This window comes from Penaeus vannamei, chromosome 9, assembly GCF_042767895.1.
Source record: "Penaeus vannamei isolate JL-2024 chromosome 9, ASM4276789v1, whole genome shotgun sequence".
NCBI classification, from domain to species: domain Eukaryota; kingdom Metazoa; phylum Arthropoda; class Malacostraca; order Decapoda; family Penaeidae; genus Penaeus; species Penaeus vannamei.
The window spans coordinates 37,920,865-37,933,364 of NC_091557.1; the positions used below are offsets into that span (position 1 = coordinate 37,920,865).

General features: G+C 35.2%; 1 protein-coding gene across 2 annotated transcripts in view; it reads left to right on the top strand.

Annotated features, from left to right (window-relative positions):
* The first annotated feature begins 1,583 nt into the window (after nucleotides 1-1,583).
* Nucleotides 1,584-12,500, top strand: part of LOC113821135 (mitochondrial potassium channel ATP-binding subunit) — a 12,335-nt gene continuing 1,418 nt past the window's right edge. Inside the window, exons 1-18 of one of the 2 annotated variants that reach the window (XM_027373591.2) lie at nucleotides 1,584-1,704; nucleotides 2,253-2,447; nucleotides 3,842-3,922; nucleotides 4,144-4,231; nucleotides 4,348-4,464; nucleotides 5,479-5,664; nucleotides 5,942-6,106; nucleotides 6,239-6,384; nucleotides 6,579-6,654; nucleotides 7,586-7,726; nucleotides 7,931-8,089; nucleotides 8,404-8,607; nucleotides 8,743-8,862; nucleotides 9,072-9,175; nucleotides 10,106-10,280; nucleotides 10,760-10,938; nucleotides 11,137-11,284; nucleotides 11,398-12,500. The exon at nucleotides 11,398-12,500 is cut by the window's right edge and continues 1,418 nt beyond it. In XM_027373591.2, the coding sequence (XP_027229392.2) occupies nucleotides 3,864-3,922; nucleotides 4,144-4,231; nucleotides 4,348-4,464; nucleotides 5,479-5,664; nucleotides 5,942-6,106; nucleotides 6,239-6,384; nucleotides 6,579-6,654; nucleotides 7,586-7,726; nucleotides 7,931-8,089; nucleotides 8,404-8,607; nucleotides 8,743-8,862; nucleotides 9,072-9,175; nucleotides 10,106-10,280; nucleotides 10,760-10,938; nucleotides 11,137-11,284; nucleotides 11,398-11,505 (2,175 nt within the window). In that variant the 5' untranslated portion in view covers nucleotides 1,584-1,704; nucleotides 2,253-2,447; nucleotides 3,842-3,863 and the 3' untranslated portion in view covers nucleotides 11,506-12,500. Of the gene's footprint in view, nucleotides 1,705-2,252; nucleotides 2,448-3,145; nucleotides 3,291-3,841; nucleotides 3,923-4,143; nucleotides 4,232-4,347; nucleotides 4,465-5,478; nucleotides 5,665-5,941; nucleotides 6,107-6,238; nucleotides 6,385-6,578; nucleotides 6,655-7,585; nucleotides 7,727-7,930; nucleotides 8,090-8,403; nucleotides 8,608-8,742; nucleotides 8,863-9,071; nucleotides 9,176-10,105; nucleotides 10,281-10,759; nucleotides 10,939-11,136; nucleotides 11,285-11,397 lie in introns of those variants that run through there. The other variant, XM_070125741.1, reaches the window with a different exon arrangement.

Consider the following 12,500-nt stretch of genomic DNA (forward strand, 5'->3'; position numbering starts at 1 on the left):
AGAATAACAGTAGATCAAAATAGCAGGTGATTAGAATGACGGTAGGTAAAGATAACGGTTGATTAGAACAACAGATAAAAAAAAAAAAAAAAAAAAAAAAATGCATAAAACAGTGAACAAAACAACAGATAGAAATTGACAGTATATGAAGATAACGGGACAGCAGTAGGTGAAAATGACAGTGGATAACAGTAGGTAAAAAAGTAACAGAGGATACTATAGATGGAAATAACAAGTTAACAATATATAAAAACAACAGAGGATAACAGTAGATGAAAATAACAGTTAACAGTAGATGAAATAACAGTAAATGAAAAATAACAGAGGATAACAATAGATGAAAATAAGAGGTAACAACAGATGGAAATAACGGTACCTAAAAATGAAAGTGAATAATAGTAGATGAAAATAACTAGATAACGGTGAGTGAAAGTAACAACAGTAGATAGAAATAGATTACAGTGGACATCAGTTGTGCAACAAAAGGTAAAGAAACATTGTATAACAGAAAATAAAACAACACTGGTAAACGGTAAATAAAAACAACTAACAACAGATGGTAATCGTAATCATGGTGAGATTAGCAATACGCAAAATGAATATCGTCATAAAGGATAAAGTTATCAATTATGGAGAGATGATTATGATCAACACTATTATTTTGGGATGATAATACACTTCAAATTGATAACGAACTGCAACACCGAAAACAGAAGTACCTGACTTGTATAGACCTACCAAGGAGTAACGGTTAAAATAGGCAACTGTTATCTCAAGAACGATTAATTGAGAAATTTACCATAATGGTGGTAGTTCCGTTCTTTATTTACACATGATACACAGAAGTATCTCGTGACAAAGTCATCTGTCTGAAGTATAATACTGGCATTATTTATCATTATTATAATTATTTTTTTAATTCAAACATCAAGAATTATGCCGTGTGTGCTGAAGTTAACCTGGCTTTTTGCGATGACAATACACTTCAAAATTATATCGAACTAAAACATCGAAAATAAAAGTACATAGCGAATAGACCTACCAAGAAGTAACGATTAAAACAAGCAACTTTTAGGTTACCTCAAGGAATTAATTGAGAAACTTGCCATAATGGTAGTTCCTTTCTTTGTTTACACATAATACACAAAAAAATATCGTTACGAAGTCGTCTGGGTCCGTTCTAAAGAGTAATTCTGGCATTTTTTCCTTACTTTTTATTCAAACATTAAGAATTATGCCATGCGTGCTGAAGCTAATCTGGTTTCTTCTCTATGCAAAGCAAGGAAGTGTAATTACATCATTAAACATTTATATACACTAGTTCATGAAGATTTATTCTCCTAACTACGGTTTTCTGATTTCAAATATTAGTCATTTAGATAGAAACAACCTGAGATCTCATAAATCAAAGAAAGAGAAAAAAGAAAAAAGAAAAAAGGCATTTTTAACTGAATTTATATTCGACGTCAACCTAGCATTTTCGAAACGGTCGCTTATCGTGGTGAATAATCCAACAAATCGATCCCTGATAGCAGGAGATTTGGAAGCCGGGTACATTTCTCATGGCCAGAGCACACTAAAGGTCTGCGAGTACTTGCATAGACCTTGAGCACACTCATCCAAGGCAGGGAATAGGAAGGGCGGCCCCTCGGAAGCTCGGCCTGAATGATCCCTTTTTCAGGAACCGGAAGAACGGTGCGAGGGGTAAGGCCATTCGGTGTGCGGGCTCGCACACATACTGGTGTACTGTGCAACTATGTGAGTGTGAGTGTGTGTGTGTGTTAGTATATATGCACACACACACACACACACACACACACACACACACACACACACACACACACACACACACACACACACACACACACACACACACACACACACACACACACACACACACACACACACACGTGTATGTATGTATGTATGTATATATATATATATATATATATATATATATATATATATATATATATATATATATATAGAGAGAGAGAGAGAGAGAGAGAGAGAGAGAGAGAGAGAGAGAGAGAGAGAGAGAGAGAGAGAGAGAGAGAGAGAGAGAGAGAGAGAGAGAGAGAGAGAGAGAGAGAGAGAGAGAGACAGAGAGAGAGTTGCCTATACGTGTTTGCCAGAAATGTTTTAACATCGGAAATAGGAATGTCTGCAACAAGATACACATAAATAACTCTATTGTATCAATAGAAAGATCAATCCCGAAAGAATTTGAATAGCATCCGAAAACGTTTCAGGTCATTCAGAAAGCGGGATCCCGGTGGAATTAACTGGCGTTTGTTTACACACATCAGCTGTTCCGCCGACTAGGCAGCTGACCGGGTGAGGGAAGGGTCGCCCACGCACGAGGTTACGACTGAGCTACGCCCTTTTGGATATTCTAACTGCTTTCCTCTGAAAGTTTTGAATATTTTAGGATATTCATTATTTTGGTAAGTTTGATGGTCTACAGAAATGAGTGGTATTTGTGTCATAGATGTCGAAATGATTATTTTCCCCCCGAGTTTCTGAGTTTCTTTAGAGGAATAGAGGTCAGAAAGTTTCGGGCATTCTACCGAAATGTTTTATGAATGGTTGGATATCTTAGCGGCAGTTCCAACTCAGGAATGGTGACGGTATTGTTAAATAATCGATTGCTCGTGGCTTCAGACAACTACATTACGCAATCGGAAGAGAGCCACGGGGTTGTATATTTGCTCTGCATTGCATAATAAATCGCTGGTAGTTGAATGTATGCAATTGACTTTTACTTTCTATCAGATTCAACGGATAGCTTACAGTATCCACGGAAGATAATGGTTTAAAAGTAGACAGTTATGAATTTAATGCCAAATTTTAACGTTTTATGTTTCATTAATTGATGGGAGTCAAAGGTATTTTTCTTCCATGACATAGTTGTTTCAAATTTAGAATTACCATATTGGACAATATAGTGCTTGATTCTGTGTATATTATTCATAATTTACCCTTCAATTTCCTTGGTAAATTCCATGTCCTCCCATGCTATTGGGGTCAAGAATGTGGGGGTTTGGGGTGGATCAGCTGCATAATTCATTCATGTATTTCGGTAATTCTTTACAGTATGAACGCACTCACCAGAGACTAAGTCTCTAACTCCATGTCATGAAATTTATTCATCAATCTAAGTTGCTGTGACCTTCGGGCACTGCTTGAGGGCAGAGTGGATGAAAGGTCCAACACCCCCCCGGGAAACGTTGTCTTTACCTAGGTATACATGGCAAGATAAAGCTGAAACTCTGGAGCAACAAGTCTAGGTATGCATGGCAAGATAAAGCTGAAACTCTGGAGCAACAAGTAGGCTTAGGCTGAGAGCAACGCTTTCCGTCATCTTTTTATTTTATTTGTGGCGCTAATATTCATGTCTACTAATTATGTTTATACTGAGGACTTCAACTTTTTGTCCTCATCAAGAACATCATATTCAAGTTGCCCTAACTTAGTGTGTCCATATTGCAAAGATTAACCTGCACTTGTACAAGAGGGTGAGAAGAATTCATCAATACCAGAATCATTGGGATTGGTTATGTGAAGGGATTCTGTAAGATTGCCAATGAGAATATTATTTTGTAGAGTTTATATCCTTCATACAAGGATGTCATTTTTTATTTTGCTTAGAGGGAATTCAAAGTGTTTTTTTTTTTTTGTGTGTGAATGAGTTTTGGCTTAAGAATGGAATGCAAGGATTAGATTGAATTCTTTTACCTTGGCTTATTTGACATTTCTGTAATTATCACTCTGTCTATATTCATGAATTTATACTCATAGGTAATTGCTAATTGATGAAATACATTTTTTTTCTTTACAGAAAATTTGACTTATAATTCAAGATGAGTCTTTTAACATGGGCAGCTCGGGCCACCAGGTCACCACTATGTATCAAGCAGGGGTAAGTTCACATTGGACATAGGCCACTTTTGCTCTTTTCTCCCCTTGTGTTCATAATTGCCATAGTAGCTATGGTCAGAAGGTTTAGTAGATTTCAAATATACTGTTACTACTGCTGATATAAGAGAGGCTATTTGAAAATGTAATTGTCTACCATTTTTTTCCAGGAAGTATTTATATTAGATTCTTTGTGTTTTTTCATAATTCCTATTACTTTGCTAGAGTCCCATCTTGGTCAGCTGGCAGTCCAGGGTCACACATGCGATTATCTCAGTGGAAGACAGTGAGATTGCCAAAACAGCCAGGCAAAGTGAGTAAAACACAATGAAGCTGTGTAGATTTATTTGAGTATATATAAAATCATTAATGTGTTCTTATTTATGAACTGTCTGAGCAGATTTCATTCACTGTTAAACCTCATGGCAGGTTGTGGCTCGCTCCGTGCACGTGGCAAGAACTGAAACTACTTCAAACACAGAAAAATTCTCCTTGACAGTTTTGCTGAGGCTAGGGTTAGGAGGAGGAACACTGATTGGAATAAAGGTAAGAGATGCACCTGTTTTTAATGATTACCTTATTTTGTTTGGACAATACCTTACAAGTAACATATGTAAGAAAACTGTTTCCCTTGGACTGCGAGATGAGATATGAACAGGCACCTAGACTTCTGTTGAAAAGTTTATCCAGAGGGTTTGTTTAAATGTCTGGTTTTCTCTTCTCTAATGGGATAACATATAAGCACTCTCCAGCTGTCTCAGAAGTGTTTGTAGAAAACCATTGATATCCATTATTATATGTTCATGGTTGTTTTATATTTTATAGCACAGATTTTCCTCCAAGGAATAATACTATGATAATAAACTGCTATTGTGGTAATAGTCCCTACTTCTCAGTTGAAAACTTTTGATAGTTAGGGATTCAGTATACCACATTATGACATGTATATATGATTAATTTGAAAAGGACTTGTGAAACAAATGCAACATTTTTAGTGGGTGATTTTTTCCTAGTAGAGTAATATTCCACAATAGATTTCACTTATAATGTTAGTTTCTAATTTGCAGTTATCAGAACAATTTTTATTCTATTATGTATATAAAAGGTAAGCTATTTTCTTTATTTTTTCCTTTTTAATGATTCGTTTAAAGGATAGTTTATGATAAGAAGTTTGATTTATCCAAAGATGAAGATTACCATTTAGAGAAGAATAAATCACATAGATTGAAATTATTGTAAACTGAATACAATTTAAGTTTCTATTACATTGAATTTGAATATTTTTTTTATGAACCCCTTTTCCTTTTGTGCCTGGGATGATGAATATTTGTGATTTATTAATGTATGTAGTTAATAGAAATTATTCTACACATTCTTCTCTTGGCCTTCACTCAGGTTATTTTTCTTTCACTAAATTGAAGTCTAATTGGTAAACATGAAATATTTTGATGTTGAGAATACATCTAAAACATAACATACAGATCTCTGATTTAGGTTTTGTACTGACCTCCAAATTGGTGTTAATGAAACAAGTGTATTAATGAGAAAACAATTTTTCAGGGACTCCTGACTCCTATAACAGCTGACTGCAAGGCAAGTCGCCCAACCCCAGCTGTGGTTGCGGAGATACATGATAGGTTACATGGCGCAGGCCTAGCCGAGGAGGATAAGGATCCACCCTTCGACTGGCTTTACTTTTGGCGCCTGTTAAAGCCTCAGTTGCACTACTTCCTGGCTGCTATGGGGGTAAGATTTTGGGAATCACATGGACGACATAATTGTTATTATGGTGAATGTATATAAAGTGTATGAAATTATGAACTGCAAAATGAAGATGTATGTAAAAGTTATGAAATAGTTGTAGAAATTTATTGTTTTTTAGTGTGATCTTTCTGGATTGTTGATTAGATTAAAAGAAACCTTCATTGATTGGTGAATATATACTTCCATCAGGAGAGAGAAGATACGAAAATGAATGAAAAGTAACCAAAAAAACAAAAAACAAAAAAACATTCTATTCCAGAGTGCCCTCATCGTGTCCTTGGCCAATATACAGATACCACTGCTATTGGGAGAGATTGTAAATGTTGTGGCAAGATTCACGGGAGAACACACAGAAGAGGGAAACAATTACATCAAGGAGATTACTGTTCCAACCGTGAAGATTATAAAATTTTATGTTGCTCAGGTTGAAATCATTGTGGCCTTTTTTCTGTATATTAGAAGTACTGCTATTGATTGGAGCTTAATTTCTGTGTATTTTAGTCAGGGTTATGAAAAAGTGATAGATCATTAACATGATAATTCTCTCTTATTTCAGGCAATCTTTACCTTCTCCTATATAGCTTTCTTGACACGCATGGGTGAGCGCATGGCAGATGACCTACGACAGCAACTTTTTGCTGCTCTTCTGAAGCAAGACATTTCTTTCTATGACCAACACAAAACAGGAGAGTTAGTCAACAGGTTAGCAGTGTGAGATTAAGAACAGTGACATTATTAGCAGATTTTGTGGTTCCCAAACTGTGTGCCAAGGAGTGCCACAAGATTTCTGAATTAGATCCTCTGTTAACTTAATGTCAGTAAAAAATATGATCAGTGTATAGCTAGAAATTACTTTTACTACAAAATTTTTAATTGATATTGCTATTCTTTTAAAGGTTGACAGCAGATGTGCAAGACTTCAAGAGTTCATTCAAAATGTGCATATCGCAAGGACTCCGTAGTGTCACGCAGGTAAGAAGCTTTGGATTGTATTAGTGAGAGAAAATATTTCAAAGAGAAAATGCCAGATTTTTACATTTTGAATGAGGAATTGGATACATTGACACTGTCCACTATGTTTTTTTTTTTAAATTGATTTTAACTCTGATGGAAAGAAAGATTTTTAAATTATTATTGGTAATAATCAATTAATTAGAATGGAAATGAGGATAATGATAATCATTAAGTTTGTAACAGTGATAGTATTCTTAAGATTGAAACTTATTTCCTGTAAATTAAAGAATAGAGGAATCAGCTAAGAACAGGTATGCCAAGTGACTAAATCCCTGGTGACTCAGTACTTGTAGAGCAATCCATGTGGAAACAAAATTGATAAAAGAGAACCATAGTAAACAGTGTATGTATCTGGCATCAGTGGGTTAAGAAGCAACATCTTAACCTTTGAATATCTTTTGGAAACTGATATTTATCAAGATAATTTATATAGTCAAACTATTGAGACTTAAATCCTGGCGTGTGTGTTATGCCATACTGAGAATGGCCATCGTACGGGGGACGCATATGTCTTGCCATTGTTATCTCATTCCTATCACAGATTATAGCCTTCTTTACATACAGGCTTACACAATGGGGGCTGAAAACCTTTGGGTCAAAAAAGGTCTCACTATTCCATACATGTTGTCTCTTTCAAAACCACAAATAAGGACTTTATTGGTGCATACAAGGTATAAAAATATATATGCCAGCTGGTGCATTCTGCCATGTTTATGTGTAACTATGTAATCTCGATCTTTTGTCATCTTATCCAGCCTGGAGGCACTGGTTGCATAATGATGGAGAGATTGTGAGGGATTTGATAATATCAGTCCATTTTCTGTAAATTTTGTATTACCCATTTAATCCTTTGTTAGATAATGAGTAATGTATTTGCTTTTGCTTTCAGATCATTGGTTGTGGTGTTTCACTTTATTCTATATCGCCCCAAATGACTGGACTAACTGCCGTGACAGTGCCAGTAATCATTGGAATTGGCACTGGTCTTGGCAGTCTGTTGCGTGCACTCTCTCGTGAAGCACAACACCAGGTGTGTTTTTGATATCCAAAGTTACTTGTAATGAGATAATATTGTTAAGGGTGTCTTTGTTTAAGATTTGTTATGGTAAAACAGAATGTTTTGAGGTTCAGCATGAACGATTTTTCTCTTTTCTGTTCACTTTTTTAATGAAATTGTTTAAACCCATATCCAGTAGCAGCAGGATTTGAATAAACTTCAAAATTTGCATGTCAGGTTGCAAGAGCTACAGGAGTTGCAGATGAATGCCTTGGCAACATGCGAACAGTGAGAGCATTTGCCATGGAGGATTCGGAGGAGACCCTCTATGCAAGGGAGGTTGACAAATCAAGACAGCTGAATGAGGATCTCGGCCTAGGCATTGGTCTCTTTCAGGTATGAGAACAAAAATGAAAATCAAATTACCAAGAGTGTCTGAAATCAAGAAGCAGGAAAAAATCACTTTTGCAGGAAAAATCACTTTTGCATGCCTGTACTAATGTGTTTTCTGCTGTATTTGTGTAGAAGATAATACATCACGAAATGTTTTTGGAAACAGAATAAATGTAATTTCATAGAAATTCGTAATACTTGATATAAAGCTTACAAGATGTGATTGTTGTTTAAAAATGCATAATATTTTGCAATTTTTTGCATTGTAAATGATTGCAACGAACTTCATTTTATTTTTTCCATATGACCAAATGCAGGCTGGCTCAAACTTATTTCTGAATGGCATAGTGCTAGGGACCTTGTACATAGGAGGTTCTCTGCTTGCCACTAATCAGCTGAAGCCAGGTGACCTCATGTCCTTCCTTGTTGCCGCCCAAACCATCCAGCGCTCGCTTGCTCAGCTTAGCATTCTCTTTGGCACATACGTCCGTGGCATTAGTGCTGGTGCACGTGTATTTGAGGTAAGGGTGTGCGGTATGAAGGTTTATATATTATTATTTTTTTCTATTCTTTATAAATTTTTTGTGATGATGCAAATCATGAATTTCAGAAAAACATTGGTATCAGCATCTTTCAAATCACATTTCACTTTTCAGTATATCAAGTTGGAACCTTCCATCCCACTGAAAGGTGGAAAGATCATTCCCTACCATACATTGATGGGCAATATTGAGTTCAGAAATGTGTCCTTCGCTTATCCAACAAGACCAGATCAGGTATGAGAGGAACTGAAAACTTTTATTGGTTAATCTTATGTAAACTATGAAATGAGAATGTTTAGTTTACAGCTTAGAAACAGCCAAGAAACTTCAATCTACTGTTGCTACCTTATTTGAACAATTTAATTTGAATCTTCAGATTTACTCTCAATTCACAAGTGTTTAACCAACAGCGTCATAAATGAGCTTAATGTGTTTTCTCATAGGAGGTGCTGAGGAATTTTAGCCTACGAATTCCAGCTGGCCGAGTGGTAGCATTGGTAGGGAGCTCTGGGGGTGGCAAATCTACTGTTGCACAACTTCTGGAAAGGTGATTGCTTCTAAACCTTCTGTCTTGATTTCTACAAAATATAGGGAGATATTTAAAGAATATGTGCTAGTTTTAATGTATTTATTGTTTAACTGAATAATTTTTATTGATGTTTTTCATTATTTGGTATACTTATAATGATGTAGATGATTGTGCATTGTAGTTATTATGGTATAATGTACAAATATTTGATACATGTACATTAATAATTATTGTACAAGGCTTTTGATAAGTTTTGGGACATGTCAAGTTTAAACATTTTTTAACATGACAAATACTTATATTGGTATTAGTATCACCTTTTATTTTTCTAACTTGTATGAACACATATCACAGAATAACTGCACAAATAAATGTAAGGAATAAAACACTCATTAACTCTTCGTTCTGCCATTAATATTGTGATTGATTGTATCAGCTTCTTATCGTGGATTTGGTGTCACTGTATTATCAGAAAGGAAACAGGCACTTCAAAGACATACCTTAATACCCAGAGATATGATACATGTTTGACAAGCAAGAAGAATGTCTACCATGTTGTAGTGATAAAGCAAACACCTCTTTTTTATTTATTCATGTAGGAAAAGGTATAAAGTAATGTGTATATTAAAGTCCTATGATGTATTTAAGATTATATAAGTTTTAGAATGGAATTGAATAGGGCACTTGGACATTTGCTGCATTCTAGGGGCTCTGTGCTATGCAAAATCTGTTTTAAGGATAGAGTCATATCTCAGAATCTTGTGCAATTGAATCTTTGTCTTAGATGATAGGAAAATAGTTTTCTGAAACTAAATTTTTCTCATTAATTGCATACCATAAGGATAATTCGATTTCTCAGTTGTGCAATTCATGGATTAATGAGTTTGCTTTTATGTAAGGAAAAAAATGGAAGAATAATTCAAAATTCATTCTATCTTTTCCTACCAGATTCTATGATGTAAAGGAAGGCATCATCACCATAGATGGAGAGGATATTCGTGGCCTTAACCCCACTTGGCTTCGTGGCCGCATCATTGGCTTCATCAATCAGGAGCCAGTGTTATTTGCTACATCAATTATGGAAAATATACGATATGGCCGTCCAGATGCTACTGATGAAGAGGTACTTTTATGGAGTTTGTTTTTATATATATATGCTTAAAATTTGAAAGTTTAAATGCTTGTAAAGATATTTTACATATCACTTTCACCAAGATGATATAAAATGATTATTTGAATTTAAAGACTTATTTCAGGAAATAGTTCTTGGGTAACAGTTATTTTGCGGGGAAATTATTTTTATCTTTCTACTCTAAATACCTAAAAACAAAAAACAAAAACATGGGTAAAAATGAATCCAGAGGGTGTTGATCGCCCAGCAAGAGACGAGACAGAATTTGCATAGAAAATATGTCTCCCCTGATCAGCAACTTCGCTAAGCCAATACACTGGCTTGAGGTGAAAGGTCACTCAGGACACTCAAGACCAATCAGGCACCTACTGAACTGACATAATCAGAAAAATGGAAAATTCCAGTTTACCTTTAAAGATAAAATTATCCATTTGTATACAGCAGAATAACCAGGGAAGCTTTCTTCACAGGTTATAGAAGCAGCCAAAACAGCAAATGCTCATGCCTTCATTGAAGCATTTCCTAGAGGCTACAAAACAAGGGTTGGAGAGCGGGGTGTTACAGTGTCTGGAGGGCAGAAGCAGCGCATTGCCATTGCTCGTGCTTTGCTCAAGAATCCAACCATTCTGGTCCTAGATGAAGCAACAAGGTAGTGTTTCATATTTTGAGAGGAAGAGTTTTATGTGTATCAGAATATGATTCATATCAGAATATGATTCATCTTCTCTCTCTTTTTTTAAACATAATTTTTGTAGCAAGTATAGATTTATTTTTTTATTGTTATTATTATTTTTTTCTCCATAGTTTGCAGTTTGTATTGATACTAATCAAATGCATTTTTCTATAGTGCACTTGATGCAGAATCAGAGGCAGTGGTTCAAGAAGCCTTAGAAACCTGCATTCAGGGCCGCACTGTTCTGATTATTGCCCACCGTCTGTCTACCATTCAGAATGCTGATGTTATTGCTGTCATGTCCCATGGAAAGCTAGCTGAGGTTTGTCAGCTCTTATGACTTCTATGATGTTTGATAGTAGTTAGTATTGTTAAATGTGATTAATAGTGTTTGTGTGTATAAATAGGGACTTATTTTTCTAAATCTTCTAACAGATTGGTACTCATGAAGGTCTGAAGAAATTAGGAGGCATCTATGCAGACTTGATACGTCAGCAGCAGAAAGAAGAGGAAACTCCACAGAAATCTTGGGGCTTTGCATAATGAATGCAAAAAGATCATATGAATTCTCTTAAGGAAGCGTGTGATTAATGCATGTCTTCAAAAGGCGTAGTATGGTTGACAGAAAATTGTCTTCAGAAATATGGCTGTGAGATTAAGACATTGTGTCTTGTTGTTATAGTTGATTAAGCTATGTCAGATATAATGAACATTTGCCAAAATTATTTGTGAGTCAAGTAGGTGAATATGTGTGATGAATTGGTAAGTAATATTTATACCCTGTTTTAATTATCCCATTTCATTGGATAGACTGAGAATGGTTGTAATTTAAGGGGTGTATGTATTGCTGTTTTACAAAAGATTCACATAACTGTAATATGCACATGAACATTTTCATAACTGAAGTGATGCTCTATTTTTGTACTGATATTGTTGTAACAATCTGAGCATTTATCTCTACTCTTTGCGACTAGATCAGCTGTTTTTCTTTTGTAAATTTCGTTATCATTGACTATTGTACTGTATTGTATGAGGTTATGCACTATGCTTTTACTCAGCCATTGTCAGTATACAGAGATCTGTATTCTGAGCATTTATTTGTTATGTTTACTTAAGGTGAAATAACATTTTTCTTTATGCTTTATTCAGCTAGTCACATACTTACTTTATGCATTATTGACATATTTTAAGACATGCATTAGCTTTGGGCAAAATGTTTTAGAGAAGTATATGAATGTGTGAGAGAGTGTGTAAGTAAAAGAGTGAAAGAGTGAAAGAGTGAAAGAGGGGAAGAGTGAGAGTGAATGAATTGATTCTCTCTATATAGCTGTATCAATCTATCTATTGATCTGTCAGTCTATCTCTCTATCTACCTATCTCTCTATCTCTCTACCTCTTTACCTATCTAGATATATATCTATAGCACAATATCTGCCTCTCATTCTCTCTCTCTATCTGTCTCCTTATCTTTCCATTTCACTATCTCTCTACCTCACCACCTCTGTCTTTTTATCTCTATCTCTCTTCCTGTCTATTTA